The following is a 27,560-nucleotide window of genomic DNA, read 5'->3' on the forward strand; positions in this document are numbered from 1 at the left end:
AGCTTCTAATTAGAGGACGTTATTAACGAAAATTTTAACTAACTTCTAGAAAAACAACAGTAGAAAAATTCCGTATCGTTATAACTAAGTTATATCTCTGTCATTCCATTTTCTTAGTAAATTGACTTAAGCTTAAACAATTAAAAATGTCCATCTTTTCCCTATTAGACTATAAGAAATATAGTTTTCAAGCAAAAAATATATTTGCACAAAACACGAAACATCATCCTCGTATAATATAAGCCACATTTTAAATTACTCTATTATTAGTAACACCTTAAGCTACGTTAAGTTATTTTAATCTTCCTTTTCTTTTTTGAATCTTTGTTCTAACAAATAGCAATTTCATCGAGGAAGCGATAGAGTAATTGAGAAAGAAATTTCCACCCCCTCTTTTTGTATTTAACTGTGTAATAACTGATAAACAAACCAACAAAACAACACCACCCACAGTTTCTTTACAGTTACTAAACAATATCGGTTACCAGATGATGAATTTTTTTTGTTACCATTCATTAAACATCGATTTGCTATTTTGAGGTAGCATTGATTTTGGTTTCATTCAATTTGACAGAATATTAATTACCCTATTATCCACTCTAATGCATACATATTATTCTTCTATCATATTGTTTCTTTATCAAACGTTTTTGAAGCAGATAAGATCATTCTGTAGTTGTAAATTATTTCTTTTTCACCCCTAGTCTCTTTCTTGACATTCATACCAATTGTTTCTTATAAATAAGTCAGGTTTTGCTGTATTTCTAGCTCACTAAACGAGCTATTAAACCATTAATTCACGCTGTTTTAGCTTATTCTGCTTAAAGTCAAGTGTCTCGTTTAAAGATTATATCCACTCTTACATCTACTCATATTATCTTCTGCTTATTATTGTGAATATATTATCAATATATTAATTAATCGCTTCATATTTTACAAGTTTAAACTGCAATTTCTTTTATATTTTAGTATTTTCTTTCTTAAAATGACTCGTTAATTTGTCATTGAATTTGCAATATACCTATACCCTATTGATCCTCAATATTGATGAATATATTTTATATTTTAAGCTCTCTTCGCTCGTAGAAATAATACTCATCATTTTAAATAATAAGTAATTCTAATGAAAGCATCTACCTTAACAATTATATTATAAAAGACGACTCGACTTATAAGATTTAATTGAAGTGCTGTACACTTTTACGTCAATCTGACGTCACTCTTTCATTTTTGCAAAGAGGGAGAATATAAATGACGTAAGATTGACGTAAGAGCGTATACTATCACATTCAAATAGCGATTGCCGACAGAAAAAAATACCCTTTTTATACAACATTTATCGATGTTTAATTCTCCGATGTTATTTGATGTATGTAATAAGTAAATAAACGTACGAAAAGAGTGACAATTTAAAATACTCTAAAACACCGTAGAATGAAGCATATTCGTGTATAAAGAGAAAAAAAATAGCAAGGACTTTGCCGGACTGGAAGCAAACCGTACAACTCTGTTGAGTCACGTTTACTATACACGGTTTATTCGAAGAATCATTAATTATTTACCTATCAAAAATTGATCCAGGAACGGTTACTGCGCTTCGTACCAAACAGCAATTTTCTAACCTAAATATTTTACGCTCGGAGAGTCCAAAAATGTTTAAAATTTAAAACTTCTCTACCTAAAACTTTGGAAATTCTTTAAGGTAAATATCCGCTCTTTCTCATTCGACAACCCTCTAAATACAGATGAATCTTAACTCCGATAAGAGGAGGAGGAGGGGGATGTTTTAATTGCAATTTGCATTTCTACTAGACTAGCCATTAGCCATTAATCTTTATTTTCTTTTTTCTATTTTTCCTGTTAAATTCATAATCAAAAATAATTTTCGTCTATCCGACTTGTTACGAAGTTTTCGCTCTTCTTTACATAAAAATAAGAGCGAGTATTTAAAATTCAAAGCAGATTATTCGGAATTGTAAATTGGATAAATGCGCTTCCCTCAGAGGATTCTTCTTCTCCGAAAAGGAAGACAAGTGACGATAAAAATTACTTTTTTATATGATTTTTTAGACGTTTTTCTTTCTTCCGGAATTAATTTATACGGAAAAATTTCCATAGGAGCTCTTTCTATTTAAAATTCTGATGATCAACACTACTAATATTTGAAGTTTATATATTTCTATACGATCCAATATATGAAAACACACATTACAGTGCTCTTTGACGAATTCATTTATTACTTGTTAATACATTTCCAAGTACAATACATAAATAATAGTAATTGCTTCAGTTATTTACAGTTAACACAAAGATTTACGATGATAAATTCGACTTATTTCTATATAAAATTAAATATATCTACGATATAAAAGTGCACATCTTTTTAAGAAACAAACAAATCTAGAGGAAATATATATCCGAGTGGAATTCGAATCCATGACATTTGATTTGTGATTTGTTTTCCTTTCCAGATAGAAAATATATCTTTCTCTATCCAGTTTGTTTACTATTGCCTCTACAAAATGTTATAGCTTATAATTCTAGTAAAGATTTATAATTCTCTTTCCTGCTGTAAAGGTCTACTTTCGTGTTTAAAAAAAACTGTAAATACTATATAGCCTTTATACCTTTTCTATCGATTTAATTTCGATACACTTAAAACTTCTTTACGAGTTTTAATCATACGTTAGAGCTAAAATATGGTAGAAGAGAGGGCAAATTTCTAAATATAAACAATTGGGACAGAAAAAAAAGACATAATTGTATAAAATCAAAAGTTCTAATTCTAGTAATTGGCTACACTTCTCCTCGATAACGTTTTAAAGAAAAGTGGATAGGAGTTTAAAGTGGAGCGTGTGTCTAAACGATACCAACAGACCATCGATCAAGTAAATCTTGTTTGAGGAGGACTAACCCGCCTCTACTAGTCCAGCTCATTCCAATTCTCACCACGAATTGTCATTCCGCATTTCTTCATTTGTCTTCATCTCGAAAATCATTTAAGTTGATAAAATTATTTTAAAAAAGTGTCACTTTTTCCTTCTAAAATTGAAAGATCTTCCTCTATTCTATTCTTATATGTATTGTTTTTCATTTAACTTCACGTAACATTTCTTATTATAGTTTCCATCGAGTAAACATTAGTAACGTTGTTATTGTACTAAACATACGGCTTCTAGCATTACATCGATTGGTTTCACTCTCGTATCTACCAACAGTACTTTTTATATAGTGGAAGAAAAGAAATTATATTTAAGTAGATATTTTTAGAATATTTTTGAATAAAATAAATTGGAAAAGTGCCGTGTAGATGGTGGAGAAGGAGGAGGAGGAGGAGGAGGAGGAGGATGAATTCTTTGGTGTAAGATTGCAGTAGTGTGTTGTAGGCGGATGTGAATATTAATGAATTATCGAAAAAATCACGAGATCTCATCACTCTTCGATCGGTTGACATCTTCATTATTGACTCGTAAGATTTATCGTACAACTTTTAGATTCTATTCGTGGAATTTCTTAAATTGCATTATGAATATTGCTAGACACGTTTTGTCTTTATAAATTGAAGCAAACTTCTCTTCTCTTTCGTTTATAAATTATTTGTGCTTATTACTTTATCGATTTTCAATTTTAAATGAGTGTTTAAGAAAGAAATCATTTTCCTCTTTTATTTCCCATTGAACTTCTCTAAAAATAAAAATCGTAAATTAAAATTATCTTTCTCGAAATGTTTAATGAAGATGTGCGAATATCCAGATGTCGACTGGTCAAAACTTCTCATTAACTACGTCCATTTCCTGATTTTCGGAGAAGTGAGAAGAATATAAATTGAATTTGTATCCCCGAAAACGGGATCAACCGAGATGCGGCCCTATCTAGATAATAAACATTCCTTATTATCCCGCTCACGCTCTGGATGTTATCAAGTATTAGGATGGATCCTTCTGATGACAGGCCGCTGGTAATGACGTAATGACGTGATTACGTCAGATATGAGTAGCTAACATTTCGTTTGGACCAGATAAAACATCATAACTCCTCATCTGGCCGAATATACCTTTTTAAATATAGTAAAATATTAAAACTCTGTGGTATAATTACGATCCACGATTGTTTCTTAACACCGTTGTAAATCTTTAAAAATATATATAAAATATTAATAATTATTTGGAAATTTCCGTCTTTAATAGATATAATATTTGAAGAATGATTAAAAATGGTTCCACTTTTTACCTGGAGGGAGCGATACTTTAAGTAAACTAGGATGAATTTTTTCTCTTTTTTTTTTTGAGGGTTATAACGAGGGCGAAGAATAATTGGTGGCAGAGGAAGAGCAGGAAGAGAGAGGAGGAAGAGAATATGTTTCAAATAAAAAGCCATGTTCCTGAGAGAAATCAGACGCGGTCGGAATAACAATTGGCAGGGGACACGAGGGGCAAAACCTTAAGCAAAACTGGTCGATGGCAGACACTTAGCCCAATACAAACACAGCATCGTTAGGGAGAGGGACACTAATTTGATTTCCCACCATTCCATCTCCTACCGTGCTTCGGGAGTCATGAATTTTTAACATCCTGCAAATATTGACCGATACACACGCGACTATTGCGCCAACCTGCCCCTTTGTTGTGGCTTCCCGCTCTATCAACTGTAACGAGGCAAAGACACATTTACAGGAGCCAAAACACCTACGTTATCCAATCTCCGCGTGATCGACATATTCAATATATCTCTAGAACATCTTTAAACCACTTCCAAATTTATCCTAAAAAAAAATAAAAACTATTCCAATTTTCATTTTAAGTAAGAAAATGTTAGATATATATTTTACAGTAATTTTCGTAAAAACATTAACGAATCCACCCCTACATCCTGTTGTGATTGGAAGAGAGAATTTACTGCCCTTTTGGGTGTATACGTGATCGAAGGTAATCGAATTAGGGGCTTAAAGTAGGCTCGCCACTTTCTACATCTGCCGCGATTCCTGCAGAATTTCAATGAAGCGATTAATGAAATAGCCGCTTGTCACATCTCCCGCCAAATCCTGTTCGCTTCTCTTCTGTCAAAATACACTTTCGACAACTACACAGCTTATCTAAGCCTTCTAAACAACTCCAACTTCACGTCTACAAGAAAGAATAAAGGAAACAGCTTTCCAATTTTTAGATGTATCAGTAAGAAAAACCTTTCCTCGATATTCATCTAACCGCATCTTTTATTCCAGTGTGTAATGTATACTTTTCAATATCCTGGAATAAGTTGTGAAATGACGGAAATAGCTGAAATATATTTATAATTATCGAGCAGAAGAAGGATCCATCTTTCTGAAAGACAGAACGTGTGACAGGAACAGGTGCTTTCTACGTCACAGGGTGTTGTCTTTTTTGTTCTACCTGGAAAATTTTCAACAAGGAAAATGTATTTTTTTAAAACATTTTAACAACGGAATCAAATTATTCTTGTATTAAAAAAATATATATAAAATTATTTAAAATTCAAGACAAATGTCAATGTTTAGGAATAAAAGTATATATTATTATAGTAAAAATTTATATTTTAAATAAATAAATTTGGTGACGGCAGAATGTCATCTAACGTAAACATCTTAAGTTATAAATATTTTAATCATCTTCCAATGGGAACTTTAATAATAAATAAATAATTAGTTTACTAATTCCATTTAATTATGCTATAATTAACAAAATGTCTCCATTGAACAGATAATTGACTGAATTTTAAAGTGTAATTTTCATACAGTAATGCATGCGATACGGATGATGAAGAAGATGATGATGATGATGATGATGCTTTACTCGAAATGGAAAGCGAAGAAAGACGTTTACTTGAAGAGTTAATCCCGGATATAATGACATACGCTATTCTGTAATTAATAGTTTTTGTTGGAAATCTTCCTACGGATGCTCCCCGGAGTGCAGCTCCCGATAATGAGATTTCTGTTCGGTAGTCAGTCCCGACAAGAGGACACGACCCTTGGGACTACCTGGAACAAGGCCAGATGCGGTCTGGGTTTATCGGGACCCAGTCACGGACTTTCACAATATCTTATCGGATGGAATCATCCTCTCAACGTTGTAAAGATGGGAAGGAGTGGGAGACAATCCAGCACTATAATTAGAAGAAAAATGAATGGGATTCATTACCGGGTTTCCCATATTTCTCTAGATTTGGTGACTAAAATGAGCAGAAAATTCGATTTGAGGTAAATGTGTGGGATACGGTTTTCGTTCCTTCGATTGACGTTTCTACTAGAGTTGAAAGACTACATGTAATAAGATTTCCCATCAAATTATTCTTAAACTATGGCGATATTAAGGAACGATAGAAGTCTAGAAACCATTCGAAGAACGGTTCCCTCGTGGAATCGATGATTCACATTTGTTCAATTGCCGAAAAGTACAGTACAGTACATATAGAATGACAATTACGTCTTCACTCTTCCTTCCAATTGCTCCTACGGGATGAAGATCTTATATTTTTTTTAAAAAGAAAGCTTGTTTCTACCGCTATACAATTCTAAGCATGATTTTGACGTTGGATAATTTTTCTTTCTGGTCAATCGATATCGCTCTGATTAAATTGGCGCTAACTATATTAATTATAAGAGGGAAAAAAAAGCTCGACATAGGCAGTCGTGTCATGGAAAATTGCCTTCTAATTTTATGATACGGTACAGAACACCTCCTGTCAATCTGAATTATTCTGGTGTTCTAGAGTGAATGATTAAGAAAAGCATTCTCTTGAGTATCTCATCTTAATGCTTAATAGATAATAATAGAACATATAATGACGATTGCTTATGTTAACTAATGCTTAAAAGATTCTACTGTACACTTAAAGAGAAAAATAGATTATAAAATCGAAACTAAATCCATACTTTTTGCAATTTATGATATATGATTTACAGCAAAGTACAGCTTGGTTCTTCGCGTGAATTCTTTCTGCTTGGATGCAGAAATAAATGCTCTACGCTACAATATAAACCAGCAATACAATATAATAAAATTTAAATGTTTAAGATTTTAAATTGAAAAATCTTTAGATACGTTTTATTTCCTTGTCTAGACACAACTGTTATGTGTTTCTTTGGTTTAAACACAAAATTTAGTGCCATTTATTGAAGAGCATAACCATTCAAGGTATTCACGAAATTAATCTAAACACCTCCATTAAGAAATAGAAGGTTGTGATTACAAAAACCTATTGATTGATAAAAGAAAAAAGTTTTGTGCCTGTTAACAGCCAAGTACAGTACAGTACAGTACATTTCTTCTATGTCGTTATTTCTATGAGTCGGATTATCATTTATGTTCTAGAGTTTATTCTTTAAATATTCAACTGGATGATTATTTCATGAACTACCTTACACGACGACAAAGTTCTCTTTTATTCATTCTATAAACACACTTAACGAAACTACTTAATAACAATGATCGAAATATATCTTAGTAATTGAAGGAAAAACTATCATAAACAACTGTGGGATGGAAAAAATCTCCATCAATTTCCTGCATTTGCATTTTTATTCGGATGTCGCGTGGAGATTCATCCTTGGAGACGTCGAAAATCCGGAGGAATGAACCGTAAATAAGACTTTGTTTAGTAAAATAAACATTTATTCAGAGACCACTGCGCAAGAATCGATAAATTTCAGCGAGAAAACTGTAGAATTGCATCTTTTTTTCTTTCCTTCGAATGTTCTCAGAGAAAGAAGTCCACTTCCGTTAGATTCGAAATGGTATATCTTGTCCTTTTTTATATTTAGATGCGTTGTCGTCTTTTACCACACGAGCAAGGGACACACCAAAATACTACCTTCTGCTTGCTCGATAGAGTTACCACTTCTTTTTATGGGCCATCAGGACTGGGCAAACAGAACAGATAATGAAACGACTCTATTATCCCTTCTACTCATTCGTACTGCCGCACTCCGCACTCGATAATCAATTCTTTAAATAAGAGGTAGGAATTTTAACAAGAGAATAATGCGGAAGACCGGAATTTGCATTCGAATCCTTTATCTGCATTGATTATCTCTCTGGAAAACGTGTATAACGAGCCGGCTTAACATAAGCTCCTCCCTTGTCATGCAAATGAGAAGTCGTCCACCCCTGCTAGATAACTACCCGTTCATGGACAATTTGTCCTCGACCCTCGCCTGATTAGGCTATTTCACGTTGGGTGGAAGCCCCAAAGTGGCTTCTACTTCATCCCGTTTCGGAGAACCGTGTTTAGATTGGTCAAAATAATTAGCTTCGATCACGTGTTGCAATTGGGATAAAACGAGAATAACTTTCGACTATGGGTTTCCGAAATTTTCTTGGGTATTAGTCATTGTAGAGGAGAAAGGTGCCCTGCGGCTGCGATGCCATTTAACGAATATCATCACGTGACGAAACAGAGTCGTAGGCAATATATTTAATTTTTAAACACGAGAGATCGATCGATGAGAAAAAATCGGTGAAAAACGTGATAAAGAATAGTTAGATGTAGAAGTAAAGGAGAAATTGGAAGGCAAAGCATTGACGCGTTGTTCTTACTCTCCAGGTGTCAGTACTTACCAGAGCAGTACAGAGATACACACCATGACAGTCAACATCCCCGGCGTGGTGTCTGTCATATTTTTCTATGTCTTGATTCTACTGGTGGGAATCTGGGCAGGAAGGAAGAAGAAAACGGGAGCCGATGATCTAGAGAGCGAGGAGGTGATGCTGGCCGGGAGGAATATAGGAACGTTCGTCGGAATTTTTACCATGACAGGTAAGTTGTTTTACGCCACGCCTTCCTAAGCATCTTGCGTAAATCGATTTTTCGTATATACTTTGAGAAAATCGCGTAACTCTCTTCCAACTAAAACAAAGAAAAAACCTCGTTTACGACTTTATTGTTTCTTGACTCTTTCTTCGTGATGAAGATTTTTGTTACTAAGAAATGCGAGGATAGAAAGAGACGAGAGATGGTCCTGCTCAAGTAAAGAATCACAATCGATAAATTCAAATGAACCGATTAGCATATCGATGGTACTGTACAGTACAAGTGACGATTGTTCCCAAGTCACCTTTTCCTCTGACAATCTTTCCCTTCTGTTGCAGCTACCTGGGTAGGAGGTGGGTACATCAACGGAACTGCCGAGGTCATCTACAACAGCGGTTTAGTTTGGTGTCAAGCTCCCTTTGGATATGCAATGAGTTTGGTTATCGGTAAGTGTAATGTCATTTGTTACTAGTAACTAAAACTTACGTCGTCGCTCTTCGTGCAATCTATATGACCGCGAAGATTCCCCAAATTTGGAGATTTTCCTTGGTTTTAACTTTGATTTCGGTAATAAGAGTAGAGCCCATCCGAACTACCGTACCACCACTTGGTACGTTAGCCATGGTAACTTGTTAATCATGCCGTGGGCTCTCGTTTCTGCGGTTTAAAATCGATGGTAGGTCCAATCGAGGCTAACTCGACGGAATTACAACACGCTCGGCATTCAAAGCAAAGTTAATTTTTCAAGTCGCATCGATTGTTGCTGTAGGTGGTCTTTTCTTCGCCAACAAGATGAGAGAACAAGGTTACGTCACCATGCTGGACCCGTTCCAAGACCTGTTCGGAGGAAGAATGGGTGGACTCCTCTTCATTCCCGCCCTCTGCGGCGAAGTGTTTTGGTCGGCGGCCATCTTGGCTGCACTAGGTAGGTCTTTTTTTTTTCATTTTTTCCCCTATTTATTAAAAGAATTTTATTAAATTTCTCTTTTACGTGGCAGGAGCAACAGTCAGTGTTATCATCGACTTGGATAACAACACCTCCATCATCGTCTCCGCCTGCATCGCGCTCTTCTACACCTTGTTTGGGGGTCTATATTCGGTGGCTTATACTGATGTCATACAACTCTTCTGCATTTTCATTGGTCTGGTAAGTGGAAATGTGATCGGCGCTCTACTCTTTGCTCTTCTTTACATCATATCAAAAGAGTCACGACTTGCAATACCAAGAGTGAATTGAAATTACAAATCAAACCCTTTCATTCTTTATATATATAGGAAGAGTAATTTCTTATCCTGCATAGAACCTGTAGATCTAATTATTATTTGTGTTTTCAGTGGTTGTGCATCCCGTTCAGCTTGACTAGTTCGGCAGTGGGAAGTCTTTCCTTGGAAGATAATAACTGGATAGGAGAAGTAGAGCCTTCTTTCGCCGGCCTGTATATAGACTATGGATTGCTTCTTATTCTTGGAGGGATACCGTGGCAGGTGATATTATCTATGTCCATTTTTCCAAATTTATTCTTTCCAATTCCGTATATTAATAAGCCACAGAGACGTAGAAAACCTTTTAGTGCATTTTATTATCAAATGTTAACGTGGATAAAATTGAAAAAAGACTATTTTAGAAAGCTTTCGAGAAAGACGAGAGGATATTTACTCAACAAATAGAAAGGACCTGCCATTAGCATTCGAATTTTGATCCATGGAAAGTAACGTCCTGAGAAGAAGCAGGTGCGGTGACGACATTCGACCAATAAAACGTGTCCTCGATTCATTGTTGTTCCAACTCATTAGTTATTCTTCCGAAGCAATTACCTCGACAGCTGTCGAATTCTCAACTCCGTCACGAAAACCACACAAAAAAATTACTATTTTAGGACTCGAATTTAACTATAGAACAAGCAGGGACGAGGTCAAAAACCTATATATTAATAACAACAGAACGATAACCTTCTGTTCCTTCTAAATTGTTTAAAAATATATGCAACGTTTCTATTGAATGTCTATTACGATTTCCTTCTGTTTATAACAGAACAAATAATTATAACATATAACGTAGAAGCTATTTTATTTACAGGTATACTTCCAGAGAGTTTTGTCTTCGAAGAGTGCCTTCAGAGCCCAGATTCTGTCGTACGTGGCCGCTTTGGGTTGCATCATCATGGCTGTTCCTCCTGTCATCATCGGAGCTGTGGCCAAAGCTGCGGGTAACACATCGATGTTGTTTATATAATACGTCAGTATCTTTTTCTCTCTCTAAAGATTATTTTCTTCTCTTACAGCATGGAACGAGACAGCGTATCGCGGTCGTTTACCACTAACGGAGGAAGAGACACCCCTGGTCTTACCCATGGTTCTCCAATACTTAACCCCCGCATTTGTATCTTTTATCGGTCTGGGAGCCGTTTCAGCCGCAGTCATGTCCTCTTCCGATTCCTCTATTCTAAGCGCCAGTTCCATGTTTGCTAGAAACATATACAAACTAATATTTAGACAAAACGTAAGTATGACTCGTTCTCCATTTTATCTTCATCGAAACTTGTGTCTCTCTTTACAGAAACGGGCGATCCGGTGTTCGTCTTGCCAGGAAGGTAGAAAATAAATTTTTTACCTGCTTCGTCCATCAGCAGCTCTCGCAGCTTATTCTTTTCCAAAGAAGAAAGCTGACAACAAGGAATGTCTGTCAATCGCGAAAGAAATTTTGACACTTCCGAATGTAGGCCTACAGAAACTCATTCCGTTTCCGTGGAAACGAGAGGACTTCCTTTAGAGGGTTAGCTCAAAATTTTAAGTAGATCCCAATCGATGGTTCATTTCAATCCTCCTTATTCGAGGAGAGAATACGGACCCTTCCAATGGGCAAGCCAAATATTCCGCTTACAATACAGCAAGTCGCGTATGGTAAGTTATGGTTGAAAGGAAGGAGGGATGAAAATTTGATAAGGTCTAACGCTTTTCCTTTTCATCTATGCACTTTCTACATAAGGTTACGACCCGAAGAAGAAGTGTGGTTGTAGTTTAGAATATATAACAGATATAATTTGCTACATCTGTATTGTTTTCTTAGCTATTACAAATATAATATTGTTTTGTGTGAAACGTATAACGAATGACAAAATTTCTGAGAGAATAATAGAAGATGCGGTTCCTCGCAGTGTTTATTATAAAAATACTGCTTATTAAATCCTTATAAATCATTTTTCATTTGCAGAAGGAGTACAGAAATTGCCTTCCTCCTTCCTTTCACTTTAATATTTTCCTTACTTTAACGCGCGGATAATAAAGTATACCGAGAATTTTCCCATTATCTCTCCTAAAATGAAAAGAATTATATCCTTTCCCAATCGATCGTGTTAAAAATTCGATTTAAGAAAGTCCTAGAATCTTATTCTCTACTCCACAAAACAAAAAGGAAAGACAAATGCAAATTTACTAAAGAACCGGATCGTGTCTTTCGTTCAATAAAGTAAAAAATATATATATATAAAAGGATTGAATAATATCAGCGGATTAACGAGAGTTTCTTTGCAGGCCTCCGAAAGAGAAGTTATCTGGGTGATGAGAGTGGCCATCTTGGCCGTCGGGGTGTTGGCTACGGCCATGGCCTTGACCGTCAAGTCCATCTACGGCCTATGGTATCTGTCTTCAGATTTGGTCTACGTCATCCTTTTCCCTCAGCTGGTGTGCACCGTCTACTTCAGGAAATACTGTAATACTTACGGCTCACTAGCCGCCTATATAGTGGGCTTACTGATGAGGGGGCTGGGAGGTGAAGATATCATCGGCATCCCCGCCATCATTCGTTATCCTTTTTACTCGGAAGTGGACGGTCAGTTATTCCCTTTCCGGACGCTTTCCATGATAGTTAGTTTCTGCACGCTACTGTCCGTATCAAAGTTATTCAAATGGTTGTTCGAGGCCGGACGACTGGACGCCAAGTTCGACATTTTCCACTGCGTAGTTAATATTCCCGAAGACGTAGAGAAGGTACAGGAACCACAAGAGGGTGAGATGACGGTTCTTAACGCAGCGGCCGTTCGCAAGTATCAATCGGAGATGAACGGCCGGGTAAATCCCGCTCTCAACTTGAGCGGGGAAGAGGTAGAGATGGAATCACCAGCGGCAAACGGAGACTTCCGGAACGGACCCGTCAAGGCCGAGTTCACCACCAACTTGTGAAACGTATCATCTAGTTTTTAGCCTTTAGAGGTTACTGTAGTTCGACGACCCATCGAGTGCCCTTTCCGTCTCGTAGCCCGCTTCGATAAAAGAAAAACAAACTCGTTTTCGGGGGGAAGGGGCGAAGAGGAAGTTGCATCCCTTCCGGTAATCACCTTCCGGAAGGGAAGACCCGAAAGCGAGATTAAACCACGTTAGTCACCTTACGAGAAGAAATCGCACTCTTTAAACCGTAATAATAGCCGAACACTTTGGAAGAGCGCGAAGAATACATTATATTTTGGGTGCTTCTTTTCATAAAAATAACGGGACAATCTGTATAGAAATTGTTTTCTAATTTTGTCGGATGGATGTTAAAAAAATATTTAAATAACGTAGTAGTAATCACGGGGAAAAGCGTCGTCGGGAACACCGTAGAAACACACTTTTAACCGGCGTGTTTTCGTTTGTTTTCTGTTTTTAAAAAAGTTCTATCCAAAGTTAGCTCGGTGTATCCCGCTGAAGGCGCCCCTTCTTAGCAATAAAGTAGTGATACGCGGCTTCGGGCCCATCCCAACGTTTTATCCCGAAGAATCGAACACCAAACTATCGTATCGTTACACGAATATTTAACGTATTAAAAGATATACGGGCGCCCGTGTGCCCCTAGAACGTGTTGAATGTTCCAAGTTGATGTTCCAGTTGATTTTGTAGAGCCGTGCTATATACACACACGTAATCTGTATAAATGTACGTATGTGTTAATGTATATACATATATATATATGTGAATATTATATATATATATATAATTAGATAATTAGATATTCATAGGTGAGGCCTTAAAAGTCGATATCGGTAGGGTGATAATCAGAGGAAGCGCGGATCTCGAGAGTCTTTATTACTTTTTAGAAAATATAGAGAAGAGGAGAAGACGATCTTTATCTTTTTTATATATATGGACCCCGAACTTCCGCCGGTAGGGAGTTAACGGGTTTCGAATCCCGTCTGGTATGTAATTATTAAAGTAGGGAGAGATAGAGAACGAGAAGAATCAAAGGCGCTCCACCGAGTCCGACGCCAAGTTGTTGTTGTTGTTGGAATCTTAAATTATTCTCGTTATAATTTAAAGAGATTTTATAAAGTTATTTGTAAAGACCAAAGAAAAAAACTTTAACCAGAGACGGTTAAACATATCAGGTACGAATCATTTGCCCGGAGACTCGGTTTATTCTTCGATCATTTGGGCGGTGAGGAGGAGAGATGAAGATAGAAACGCCCACCCACTTTCCGCATATATTTTTGTATAACGTTAGAAACCAGAGAAATAGTTACTACTGCCAAAAATGCCATACTCTATCGTTTTTAGCGCATCGACGTTTGTTTGTCCGAAAAGGTAGAACCACTGGAATGGATCCTATTTGTTAACGACGTTGAATGTTGTATTCGTTCTTATCTACTCTGTGTCTAATAGAACCACCAATAAAAAGGAATTTACGTGTGTGCTCGCTTGTCTCCTTGCCATTTGTACCCGCTCCGATATTGTAATTGTTCGTTTATCCGGACTCCGCCGCGTGAGAACTGACCGCATGCAGCGGGATCGATACAAGAGGGGAGTATGTTTATACCAACTTTGCCTGTATACCTCTTGTTTTCTCGTGAAATCTCACGTAATAGCCCGGGTTATCGCATCATTCGGGGCTTGTATTCGTAAAATAACAACAATTAAGTCTATTTTTTCATCCCGGACGTATCATCTCGAGGGTTTTAATTACTAGATTCTCGATTTGTATAAAACTATTACGAGATTTCGTGTAAATTTTCGCATCTAATAGTGTTTAAAAGCTTTAAAATTTAGAAAATAACCAACATTTCGAATATTTAAAATTCAAATTTATGCAAATTTATTAACGATGCTGCCAGGCGCCGAGTTCAAAATTTAATTTAAAACACAGGAGATAACTTTAAAACAAAACGACACAGGTAAAAAGCATCGATTTAATATCCGAAACAAATAAGCCAGCTGATGAATTATCTACTTTATAATCAGCAACAAAAGAACAGGTAAGAGAACACGAGTTTATTTACTTTATATAAGCTCTACAGTCATTCATTTATCTTTAAATAAAGACATAATTTATTCTGTTATCGAGCAAGTATTTATTTTTTAATATTAAAACAAAGAAAAAGATATTAGATTGGAAAGGAATAAACAAGGAATAAGCAAAAATCAAATGAAGATAATTAATTAAATGACAACAAAATGGCAACCGATAACAATAGTACTGTACTATGTCTTCGGTTAATTATATTACTTGTATTCTACATTAAAAATAATTAATGAATTACGAGGACTCGAAACACTGATGCAGTACCGATCTGGTTTTTTATCCATACTGCTATGGATGGAATCAGTTTTCCTCGAAACACATCAATTTTTCCATTATATTAACGTGGAATTAAATATAAAACATTTATAACTTACTCGGAGTATGCAATACTGGAATGTCTAAGGTATAGGAATTCTCAGAAACGAATCTATCATCGAGGAAAGCCTTTGTAAGGTAAATATAATAGCAAAAAGACACAAGAGCTTGGTAGTTACGGTAATCTTGTGTCAAGATTTATCAATATTTGTCATCGAAAATAAGCAGGTAGAGTGGTTCAAGAACTTTGTGTTGGAAAGAAAAAAACAGACGTACAAGAGTCGTACGTGCAAACTAAATGATTAAGCTGAAGGATATTAAATACTTTACAACTTACAAACTTGTAAATAATACAGACTTTATCAATTTTGTAAAGGAAAAAAACACGTTAAAATCTACGAGTTTGCCTAGAAAACACTAAACACTGTTAAACCATCGATATTTATCTTGCATTCTTTCTTTAATTGTATGTTAAAAATAGTAAAAAATTCGGTTAATGTTACCTATGGTTCCAAAATGGCGGCTCGTCTCTGATTCCAGCAAATAGAAGAAGGGAACAATGGGGATGCACGTTCTAACCTAACCTAACCTATTCTAATAAATTACCATAATTATTACCAACAAAATTATTAGAATAGGTTAGAACGTGCGTCCCCACTGTTTCCTTGCTGGAATCAGACGAGCCGCCATCTTGGAACCGTAGGTAACATTAACCAAAAATTCATTTATTTGGTACAGAATTCTGTGCCATTTTACTGTGCTTTTTAGAGCCTACAATGGATATCAAGCGAGATAAATTTTAATCTTCTCTCACTCTACAGTTAGTCGGATTTAATTTAAAAAGTCAACAAATACATAATAATAATGAGAACTACAGAAAAATATTGAAGATAAAGAATTTAATCCGAATAAAGAAACGATAAACGAGACGAATATAAAATAAAGTATTAACGAGAATCCCGAGAATAAATTAGGAAAGATGTCGAATATGCAAATGAATGTTATTCTTAGAATCGAATTAGATGAGACTTGTCGCAGAGAAAAAGATAATGATAAATCTACATGGATCTAAGGAACCACGTAGATAAAGTTGATCCATATAATTGGAAAAATATGTTTTTACCCCAATAACATATTATTTTAATACGTTGTGTTGTGTTTTCTGGAAGTAAATTGTATCATGGAATGCCACAAATGTCAGTAGTAATGGCATGTAATTAAGTAGCCCATACATAAACACTGAAGGTTATGTAGCATATTGTATATTCTACTGTACTATTACTGTAAATATAACAAAGCAATACTAAATTTAAGTATGTATTTCATTCAATCAGGTATAAAGAAGGGAATAAAGAAAGATATGATAAACCGAGAGCATCGAATCAGAAGAAAATATAGAAAGGGGGTAGGCATTTGATCGCTGTTCACAGTCTTATGTACTGTATGTATATATGACCCCGTATACACGAACTTAATTATATGTATATTAAGTTGATGTATATAATTAGACATATTCTTGCTCTCCCTCCCTCCGTACCTTTTAAGAATTATCGCCCGCTGAAAATTTATTAGAAAGTAATTTACGATTTTCTAATTTTATAAATAATAATAATAATTTATATTCGATATTCGAAACGAAAAAAATTGTTTTATAATACTTTTCGACGGTAAATTAAAATACAGTATTTCCTACAAATAAATAATAACGTAAAGTTTTATTTTCTTGTCGATAGATGGCAGAAGTAAGAAATCAGCTTAAGTAATATCGATTTTTTAAAATAAAATATATATTCAATTTCACTATTTTTTTTTACATATCTTAAATCGTTTTTAATTCTTTGTGTAAATGTTTCAAAAAGTAACCTTAAATCAAAGCTCTTTCAATTTTAATTTCCAAATTTCGTTGGTCGCTAGAGGGCCAACTTGTACACCTTTTCGAGGATTAAATTTTTAAAATTAATTTTTGTATTTTTGTCGTTTCATCCAGTAATTATTATGTATGAATTTATTTTTAATATTAATATAAATATAAAATATTTTAAATCTAATCTCATTGGAGAAGCGGCCCGAGGCAGTTAAGGTGCCAGCGTGCCGCTCTAGGGACACGGGATCAAATCTGGAGGGCGACTCCAAGAATCTTTCATCCCGGACAAAGTAATATCCCTCAACAATAACGAAATGTTTGCTATTTAAATCGATAATTTATTTACACCACGCTCAATAAATAATTTGTTCGAATGTTTGCATTACTCATATGTAGTAAAATAACAAAAAAAAATCTACGTAGATATAATGGAGTGTAATAACCACGTGTTTAAATTGAATAAATACCATGTTCTTTTGTAGAAAAATACAGTATACTTTTATTTATTAAAATATAAAAATCTTAATTTTTAAAGCTCGTAAATCGCGACAGGACCTACTAGGTGTATTAAATGTTTCAAAATATTATGAAAAAGATTTATTTAGTTACAGAATAATTTCTGCATTTTTTGTCGCTATGTTTATGTGCGTGTCCAGTTGACTTCGTGTGTATATGTGTGTGCGTGCGCGTTGATGTACACTATTTATCATTAAATAGGTCTTGTGTCGTAAACAAAGAAAAGTCGTCCGAGAGACATCGTGCCAAGTAGTATTCGAGTGGATGAAACTACTGAACACGTAGTTGGTGACGTGTTCCTGTCTAACCAACAAGCTGTCTGAGAGTTTTCCTGGTTTTCTTCATGTGTTTATCACTCAGATGTAAACCAATTTCTGGTAGGAATTTCTCACGGGAAGTACCCCTTGACAGATTACCCATGTGCTGTGTTACCTCATCTCATCAATGTAATCCAATTCAATCCTACGTTTCTTCAGAAAACAAAAATTCGATTCTCACTCGTGAGTTTTTCCTCTCAATGATTCGTTTTAATATTTACGAGTAATGATAGTAGATATACTCTCATCAATAACAATTTTTATGGGCGCAAAGATAACCTTTTTATGTATTTCAGAGGTAATAGCAAGCCGAATGACCTAAGTGGTTAAACTCTTTCCGCCCTGTAGGCACTAAGAGGGCCTCTATTAGCAAGCTCATTATGGGTTCGGCCAGGCCCACAATGGGACGGCCAGGGCGTGAGGAACGGGCCCGACCTATCCAGACGGACCACTCCCGAAAAATTCCTGGGGATTTATCGATCCGTTTGGATTCGAACCCGCGTCCCCGAGAGCAGTAGGCTGCCACCTTTGCCGCTCCGCCATTCGGCCATCAAAATATTTTTTGATGGTTGGATCGACACGGATATTATAGGTCCTGTCCCTCACCACCCGGCTGCCCCATTTTGGACCTGGCCAAACCACGATGGGCTTGACATAATAAGGCCTCCTTAGTGGACGGCCGGATGGCCGAGCGGTCAAGATGGCAGCCTACCGCTCTGGGGGACCCGGGATCGAATCCGAACGGGTCGAATAATCCCCAGGAATTTTTCGGGGGGTGGTCCGTTCGGATATGTCGGGCCCCGTCCCTCACCACCCGGTCGACCCATTGTGGGCCTGGCCGAACCCATAATGGGCCTACTAAAAGAGGCCCTCTTAGTGCCCACAGGGCGGAAAGAGATTAAAAAAAAAAAAAAAAAAAAAAAAAAAGGCCTCCTTAGTGTCCACAGGGCGAAAAAAGTTTTTAAAAACTCGAAGCACATCACGCGAAAGTATTTTGCTTTCGATTATAGTTATTGTAATTTAATACAAAATTTAGCATAATTATATTTAAATTACTTACAAATTAATAATAAATTATTTTTATAAGTGAAAACAGTTATTTAAAAATATAATAAGTTTTGTATTTTAATACAGTTGAAAATTGGCAGATTGGCAACAGTGTTACGACTCCATATTTGAAAATTTGAATTTGCGGCAATATGTTGCTCATTTCGCGTGCGCAGCAGGCTTCTCTTTTAATAGTTGTGTACATGACGTCACAATCGGGAAACACGCTCTATGTTCGAAGCGTTTTTACACATAACTAGGTGATCTTAGGTTCGTTTAGTGCCTAAATTAAGTTTTGTCGGCTGTTCGGAATACAAGTGTACTGTAAAATTTATTTAACATCTATATAGTTTGAAAATAATAGTGTGTTAACGTGTGAATTTTACCTCTTTTTAGTTAGTGTTCACTGATCAAATCGTAAAATGCCAAACTGTTGTGCGGCAGTCTGTGGAAATTACAACCAAAAGACTGAAGGAAGTGAAGCAATTTATCATGTTTTCCCTAAGGATCTCGCTCGTAGGAAAATGTAAAAACATTTCATAATTAATATAGAAACTTTGCCTTATTGTTAAAATAAAATTAATTTAATTCAAATTTGTAATTAGAAAATTAATACTGCTTATGTCAATGTGTAGAAGAGATGACTTTAAACTTCTGATAATATATACCTTTATCAGCTAATGTTATAATTCATTACATTGTAAGTTGGTGAAGTTTTGATTGAGGATTTTCCCTTTTGCTAGGCTCTTTTTCTCTCTTTTCCAGGTTAAGATTAAATACAAGTCAAAACATCTTTATATTTAAGTGAAAATAAAGATATTTTGACTTTTGACTAAGACTTCCTCTCTTTGCTGATCAGAAACTACACCAGTATAATAAGACCTATTTATAAACAATATCCAAGTAGACAATATAGAAACAAAAGAGTAAAACATTAAAGATGTAGAGGTGAAAAGAATGCTCAAAATAGGTTTATGAGAATATGACAGCAATTGAATTTTATGTTAGTGAAGTTTTAGAAAAATTTGAGCTAGTACTTTCCAAATATTATGAATTATTTAAATATTATTATTAAAATATTTATTGTAATTGACCTACAGGTGATGTTTCTTAATCATTTAATATTGCAAGTATTAAATAGAAATAGAAATCAATAAAATTATAATTGAAAGCACATGTTTAGCTATACAAATGCTGTTTAATTGAGGAGAAATAAAAATTTATAGAAAATGTTTACTTAACATATTTTAAAGAATGTATAATTGATTTTGACTTGTTTCATAGAAATTTTTCAGTTAATGTTACCTTAGGTAGCGAAGATGGCGGCTTGTCTCTAATCCCAGCAAGGAAACAGTGGGACGCACGTTCCAACCTATTCTAATAAATTACCATAATTATTAGCAACCAAATTATTAGAATAGGTTAGGTTAGGTTAGAACGTCCCACTGTTTCCTTGCTGGAATTAGAGACGAGCCGCCATCTTTGCTACCTAAGGTAACATTAACCAATTTTTCAAATGTGCAAATTCTTGAAAAAATAATTTATAACCATAAACCACAAATAACTAATACAAATAATAAGCTACAATGGAAAACAATTATTACATTTATCCCAAATACAGTCAAAATATATCAAGAATGATAGAATATATTTTATATAGTTTTTTTCCATATTCTTAACCATATACATTTATGTTTAAATTTTATACAGACAGATACAGACATATAACGAAATAAAGACTAAGTTCTAACTTATTACTAATTCATAATGCAATATCTATAAATTCCATCCTTCAGGTATGTAAGCTTTGACTGGTAATTTTGAATTAAATATCGTGTATATTGGTTATGAATATGTATAATACTAAATGAATGCAGAAAATATGCTTTTGCAAATATTCAGGGGATAAGAAACGGAATCATTGAACTGTAATTAATTAGATAAGAAAATTAAACATTAAGTATTTGAGTTATGCAAAATAGAAATAGTATTTCAAATTATTCCTGCATTTTTAACTAGTGTGTCAAAACTAGTGTTTATAATTTAAGTTACAAGATTAATTTAATATATAAAGTTTTGGATATTGTTAATGAAATATTTTATTTAATCAGAATTAATTTTAATGATATATAAAAAATGTTCTAATTTTATGATTATATGCATTCTAATCTGTATACTGTGTATATATTTTTAGCAGGTTATGTAATTTATATAAGCTTTAAAGTAAACAGTGGAGAATTAACACAGTTGGAATTCTATACACAAGTAATTTGATGATGAATATTATTTATATTAAATGAAACATTCGTCACAATAATATTATAAGTGGAATTATTTTTACTTGAAGTTTTGGAGGCGTTTAATTGACATATAGGATAATCTTCCAGTGAAGGTGAGAGCTTTTAATTACATTATAAATGTAAGCATGTATGAATGAATACGGAAATATTTGTTTTATATTTTTAACATTTACCTTTACCTAAATCCAGATTTCTCATATATGTCACTTGTGATCATGTGTAACTTTGTGAATTGTATATTTCTGGGAAAAAAATATCATATGCACGCGAATTGTTATGAATGCTGATTGCACAAAATCAGCATTCATAACAATTCATGTTCATTGACATTTTGCGGGTTTTTCAGTCAATGTTAACACACGTACAATAGTCAAACATCTTCAGACTAACTAAAGAGCATGCATAAAAGAATCGGAAGCACATAGCAACATGAGCTGGTACAAAATGCAATGTCTGCAACATTTGGATCACATATAACATACTGAATTTTGCAAAAATACAAAACAATTTGGAGTCCACTATTTAGTAATCTGGCATCACTTTGGTTCCACAGGCACCCGATTAGAAAACTTCTACTGTATATTAATAAATTAATTAAAACTTTGTATACTTTATACAGACAAATTTATTAATGTTCTTAAACTACTTTTATCAAGATCAGAATTAGGATATGAAAATGTATATCCAGTGTATATTCTTTACAAGCCTGATTATACATTAAAAATACATTAAAGAAATTGTCTTCATAATTTCAATGTCTAATCACCAGGAACAAAATAGTATTCCTTTATAGAGACAGCCTTTTAATAGAGGCATAGCCTCTGTAAAATTACATAAAACAGTTTAAAATGACTTCAATGTATTTTTAATGTGTAAAATACTCATCAGAGCTGGAGATTTGTAGCAGATCTTGTAATTCATGACTCCTCAACACACAAAATATTCTAAAAACAAAAGAAAATACACCTCTTGATTTCCAATCATCACCTACTGGACAATATGGTTATCAAAACTATTAATTAGACATATTATCTTAGCCAACTTTATGTTGTTATTTTTCAATTTGGAAACTAATAAATTCTTCAAATTTGTATAAAAAAATCAAAATCTGAATGTTAACAAAGTAATTTGTAAACTTTTAACTGTAATTAGTGCAAAAACATGCTTAAAAAATGACACTTACCTCAGTATTTCACTCAGCGGTCCACCATATCAAAACTTTAATGTACTAGCTCGGCATACTAACATCTGCCTATCTCTGATACCAGCTTGAATGGTGGTAAGGGCTATAAAAAGCATTTTTGATGACTTTACAGGCATATATAAGTTGCCCAGAATCTAACAGATTTTTTAAAATGTTTATAGGATTCCTAGGTTCTAAGAAGATTGAAAGGATTAAGAAAATAGTAGTAAAATATCTAGTTTTATAGTTTCTTCTTTATTTTTTAGAACCATTAGAACCATTGCGACAACCCTAGGATTTAAAAGTCAATAGTCGAAAACCTAATAAAATCTTACATAACACCTAATAAAAAGAAACCGAAAGGGAATTCAAACGGAGAAATAACTAAATTCACGTACAGAGAAGGATTGTCCACCATAATGAAGGAAATAGCCAAGTGTAAGAATGCAAAGCTGATTTATAAGCGGGCACCCACCATCTACAGTGCCCTCAGGAACGATAAAGATAGCACAAAAGCGGATGAATGGTCTGGGGTCTTTATTTTTTATTTAAAATAGCAATAATAATTAAATTTGTCATTTAATTGAGCTGCAATTTTCAAATTACAGGCCTATACATTTCCACTGTCATCCATCCGTCTGTATGTCTGTCTAATCTCCTTCATGTCCTTCATTAATCTTGAAAGTGGAGTTAGATGAAAATTTAGACCAGATGTGCAAAGTTTAGGGACCAGAAACCTTGATTAAATATTCAATATTTACAAACTTCTGATTGAGATCAGAAGTCATATGATTTTAATTGAAAATTTTCTTGAGTACAGAATTAGATAGATGATCAGCATGACCCAATTGTTATCAGAAGTATGATGTACAGTACAGAGGCAAGATATCACTAAAATGCAGACCAAATATGGAAAACTTGGGGGTTGTAGACCCCAATTAACTATATTTTGTCAATTGGCAATCAAAACCTCATATTTTCAATAACTGATTACTTCAAACACTAGAGAACTCATCACTAAACAGGAAGGTATTGTTCTAACAGATTGTGAGTATATCACAGTTCTTGATTTTGAAGCGATGTACCCGTCCATTAAACTGGAACCGTGTTTTTGTGCCCTGAGAGGCAGTACCATCTAGACCCAAACACCACAAACATATCCTGGAGTTAGCCCACTTAATGTGCTACACATCATTTTTTACCTTCAACAAGCAAATGTATCTTCAAAAAAGAGGAGTTCCAATGGGTAACCCCTATCTGGAGAATTGTGTGAATTAATAGTTAGAAAGTTAGAGAGCAAGGCCTTATAAAAATTTGCTTCAAAAATTGTGTTATACATGTGTTATGTCGATGACATCCTTTTTATTTGGAGATCTAAGCCAGATTTGGATAGAATACTGCAGGTTTTCAATGGCAGCTCGTTTGGGCTTATGTTAAAGTTAGAGCAAAAAAGTGATAGGACTGCCCATTTCCGTGACCTCAAAATACTGTTGAGAAATGGTTGTATAACTACAAATGTGTACCATAAACCTAATCTACACTCTTTCTTTAACATCTAGCAACTCATTTACTTATAAAATAGCAGCATACAGGCTTCTGCTTCAAAGAGCTTTTACCCATTGTTCTAATGGCAAGGATGCACTACAAGAAATAGAATTTATTAAACACATCGCCATAGCCCACGGTTACTGCAGTAAATTAATAGAAAGGCTAGCTCACAAGATACAGGGCAACATAGAAACGGGAGTGGTAAATACAAAATCTCTAAACCAACAAAGAAAATGCATAGTGGTTAATTTTGACCTTAGATTGAGCCAAACCTATAAAACCATAGTCAAGAAGGTCATGGCAGATTTAGCATACAAACATAACCCATCGATACATGAACTTCTTACCAATGCCAAAGATAAAGGCAATGAAGCCAGAAAACCTGGAGTATACTCGGTAGCGCTAGACGATAATAGGTTTAATACCAACAGGAAGTTAACATACATAGGATCAACAAACAGATCATTAACAAAAAGGATAGCGGAGCACAAGTACGATATTTATAACAATAAGTTTAATACCACTCTAGCCCAATATGCAAGTGACCCAGGTATAACAGCCAAATGAGAAGAAATTAAGATATTAACACCAATATAAAAGACAATGGCAAACTAAGAACACTAGAAACATTAGAAATTTTTGTGAAATTCCTTAAAGAGAATTGCATTAATAGCAAGGATGCCGACTCATTATCCACAGCCTGGCAATCGCCCATAGACGATCCCCTAACCTAAAGGAAGTGCATTAATTTACTTATTCCGACAAGATCGTCACGTGACTTTACAAATTTATAAACGTGTCTTTATTAATTTTGTTTGTGTAAACAATATATCGATGTTTTAAATTTACGTTCTGATTTATTTTATAACCGACGTTCTATTTTGTTTAACTTAAAGAAGGCCGTTTAAAATGGCCGAAAACATTAGTTAAATTAAAGAAAGTGCTAGAAAAAAGAAAGAAATGTGTTGTGAAACTTTGTATAATAAGTTCTAGTTTACTGCACATAGTATTTTCAATAATTAGTAACGACCACATTTTTGCATTAATATGTTGTAAAGTCAATTTCTATATATTGCCAAACCTTGTAAGTGATTTTCACCTGTTAAGCGCACTCTGACATTTTCAAAAACAAACAATCTCATATTCAAAAGATTGCAAAAATTATCCAATTAAAATAATAATAACTAAATTATATCTCATTTAAACCATTTATCCTATGGTAAAATTGGTTTTGTTAAACATTGTTTCACTTTACAGTTTCCAAGAACTGTAAAGTGAAATAAACTAATCAATGACACTAAAGGTAAGCAAAGACTTACTGTATATACATTTTACTTTTTGTGATATACTCAAATAATGGAATATATTCTACAAGTGAAGGGACTTGGAGCAACAACTAGTTAAATACATTTTGTAAATTTTTGTAGGAGACATGAAAAACATTAGCTTTATGTCGTTTCAAAGATCTGTAGATAAGAAAATATTTGAGTGTGTTTTTAAACTTTTTATTTATTCCGTAAACAAAATATTTAAAACCGTACTTGACTCGTTGTTTCGTCAAATTTAAATACAACTTTACATTACGTTATACATTATATAAAGAATTCTAAACTACATAAAACATGTGTTTTATTCACTTTTATTTTACATTTACAATCTTCAGATGTATATAAAATTGAAAATTATGGGATGTTGTCTCACATGTCAGAACAACAGTCTTTTGCTACACAACTTTAAAGATAAATACGGCAGTTATCTTTTTCTAGTAACGCTAGTGAATTTTCTATTTATTTTGATTACATGTTGCACCAAGCAATGCATTATGGTCGAAAGACACAAAATAACCATGAAACATTAAATATATTTTCAAAAATTTAACAACAGTTCACTTCATTCACTAGATATGCAACGATATAAACAAACTTCAAATATACTTAATTTTTAATTTTTTTTTTTTTTATAAAACTGTTCAAATAGTTAAATCTGATAATACAAGCAGATCTTATTTAATAGTACCAATACAGTAATGTTAATGCAATTTTAGTGCTTTAAATTTGTGTATCTACCACATTTGAATATCATTATATCAGTGACTAAATTAAATTTTTTCATTAAAACAAAAATCACTTTGAACCTGTGCTCACTAAAAGTGATCAAAAATGTTTCATTTCTGTTAATAAACTTGCTGGTCAAAGTTAGGTTGGTTATTTTGTGATGCTATTTATAAACGATTCCTGAACAAACTGACTTTTTATTCCTTTGTAGGTACCCTGTTACTTTTACTGCTTACAGGATACTAGACACGTCATTAGAGTGACTTTGTCGTGAGATCATATTATAAAATTCAATATAATATTTATGGTAAGTTTAAAGTTTTTTTATTGTTATTTGTCTGAATTTTAATTTTAAACAGAATACAAAGGTCATCAGTTCTGTTCATGTAGATTACACAGTAACGAATAAATTCTATACTACTGATCATTTACATTTTGAACTTATAAACAAGAAGAATCAATATTCTTATTTGAAACATTTTATACTAAATAGTTATTATCTACTTTAAATATTTTTCATATAGTGAATCTGGGTTTTTCAGATACTTTTGGCACTGGATACCATCTGCTTAGGACATTTATTTTCTTAAAGTAAGGGGCCATCATAAATTACGTAAGGGCGATTTCGGCCATTCTAGACCCCCACTCACTCGTGTAAGAAACCATAATATTTTCTTTGATCCCCCTCCCTATATTACATAATATTTAGGCATGATTTTATAGAAAGATTTTAACAAAAAAATTTTTTTTATGAAACCCTAAAAACCTTAGGTCCAAAATATATAATTATTAATTAGTTAATTAATATGCACTATTATTTATAAAAGACTTTATGTGAACAAATTTAAAAATATAAAAATTTAATGAATTCAAATGAACAATTTATTTTAAGAACTTTATTTGTTAATTATTAACAATATTATTATTATTATTATTATCATTAATTAATGCCATAATATTCATTTTTATATAAATTTTAATTTTCACGAAAGGACGCGAAAAACTTTGACAGCTAGTGCCGTGTAAACAGAAACGTCATACAAAATAAAACGAGAGAATAGAGAGAAAAAACATTCCGTTCCATATTGATTACATCTTGGATAAGGCCAAGAAAATAAACTACACGCTCCTGAAATGTGCTAGGTGCACCTGGGGACTAAATTATAAAGCTGTAAAACTCTATGTAATGGGGCAATACAACCAATGCTACTTTGCGTGGCCTCTAGCAGGGGTCATATAACTAGTAAATATTCAGTAGCAAGTAAATTACTGTCTTCAAAAACAGTTTGCCATCAGAATTTTAAAGTGCTGCAGAACTGTTTCTACTAATGCTTCTCTGATACTAGCAGAGATCCTTCCTTTGCCATTATGTATTGTAG

The 27,560-nt window shown here is 33.9% G+C and overlaps 1 protein-coding gene and 2 long non-coding RNA genes across 6 annotated transcripts in view; all 3 read left to right on the forward strand.

The window, feature by feature from the left end:
- Nucleotides 1-14,429, forward strand: part of ChT (choline transporter) — a 30,073-nt gene extending 15,644 nt beyond the window's left edge. For all 4 annotated transcript variants that reach the window (XM_067280139.1, XM_067280138.1, XM_067280140.1 and 1 more), the window contains exons 2-9: nucleotides 8,563-8,775; nucleotides 9,108-9,215; nucleotides 9,539-9,694; nucleotides 9,768-9,916; nucleotides 10,105-10,254; nucleotides 10,847-10,976; nucleotides 11,052-11,269; nucleotides 12,301-14,429. In XM_067280139.1, the coding sequence (XP_067136240.1) occupies nucleotides 8,601-8,775; nucleotides 9,108-9,215; nucleotides 9,539-9,694; nucleotides 9,768-9,916; nucleotides 10,105-10,254; nucleotides 10,847-10,976; nucleotides 11,052-11,269; nucleotides 12,301-12,948 (1,734 nt within the window). In that variant the 5' untranslated portion in view covers nucleotides 8,563-8,600 and the 3' untranslated portion in view covers nucleotides 12,949-14,429. The remainder of the gene's footprint in view (nucleotides 1-8,562; nucleotides 8,776-9,107; nucleotides 9,216-9,538; nucleotides 9,695-9,767; nucleotides 9,917-10,104; nucleotides 10,255-10,846; nucleotides 10,977-11,051; nucleotides 11,270-12,300) is intronic.
- A 4,902-nt stretch (nucleotides 14,430-19,331) lies between these two features.
- LOC136983438 (uncharacterized) lies at nucleotides 19,332-22,951 on the forward strand. The gene is made up of 5 exons (XR_010882046.1): nucleotides 19,332-19,415; nucleotides 19,493-19,622; nucleotides 21,291-21,361; nucleotides 21,444-21,488; nucleotides 22,846-22,951. It is a non-coding gene; the product is annotated as an uncharacterized lncRNA (long non-coding RNA).
- Nucleotides 22,952-23,745: 794 nt separating this feature from the next.
- Nucleotides 23,746-24,975, forward strand: LOC136983439 (uncharacterized). Its single transcript, XR_010882047.1, has 2 exons — nucleotides 23,746-24,523; nucleotides 24,620-24,975. It is a non-coding gene; the product is annotated as an uncharacterized lncRNA (long non-coding RNA).
- The last annotated feature ends 2,585 nt before the right edge of the window (nucleotides 24,976-27,560 follow it).

This window comes from Centruroides vittatus, unplaced genomic scaffold (assembly GCF_030686945.1).
Source record: "Centruroides vittatus isolate TY-2023 unplaced genomic scaffold, ASM3068694v2 contig_882, whole genome shotgun sequence".
NCBI classification, from domain to species: domain Eukaryota; kingdom Metazoa; phylum Arthropoda; class Arachnida; order Scorpiones; family Buthidae; genus Centruroides; species Centruroides vittatus.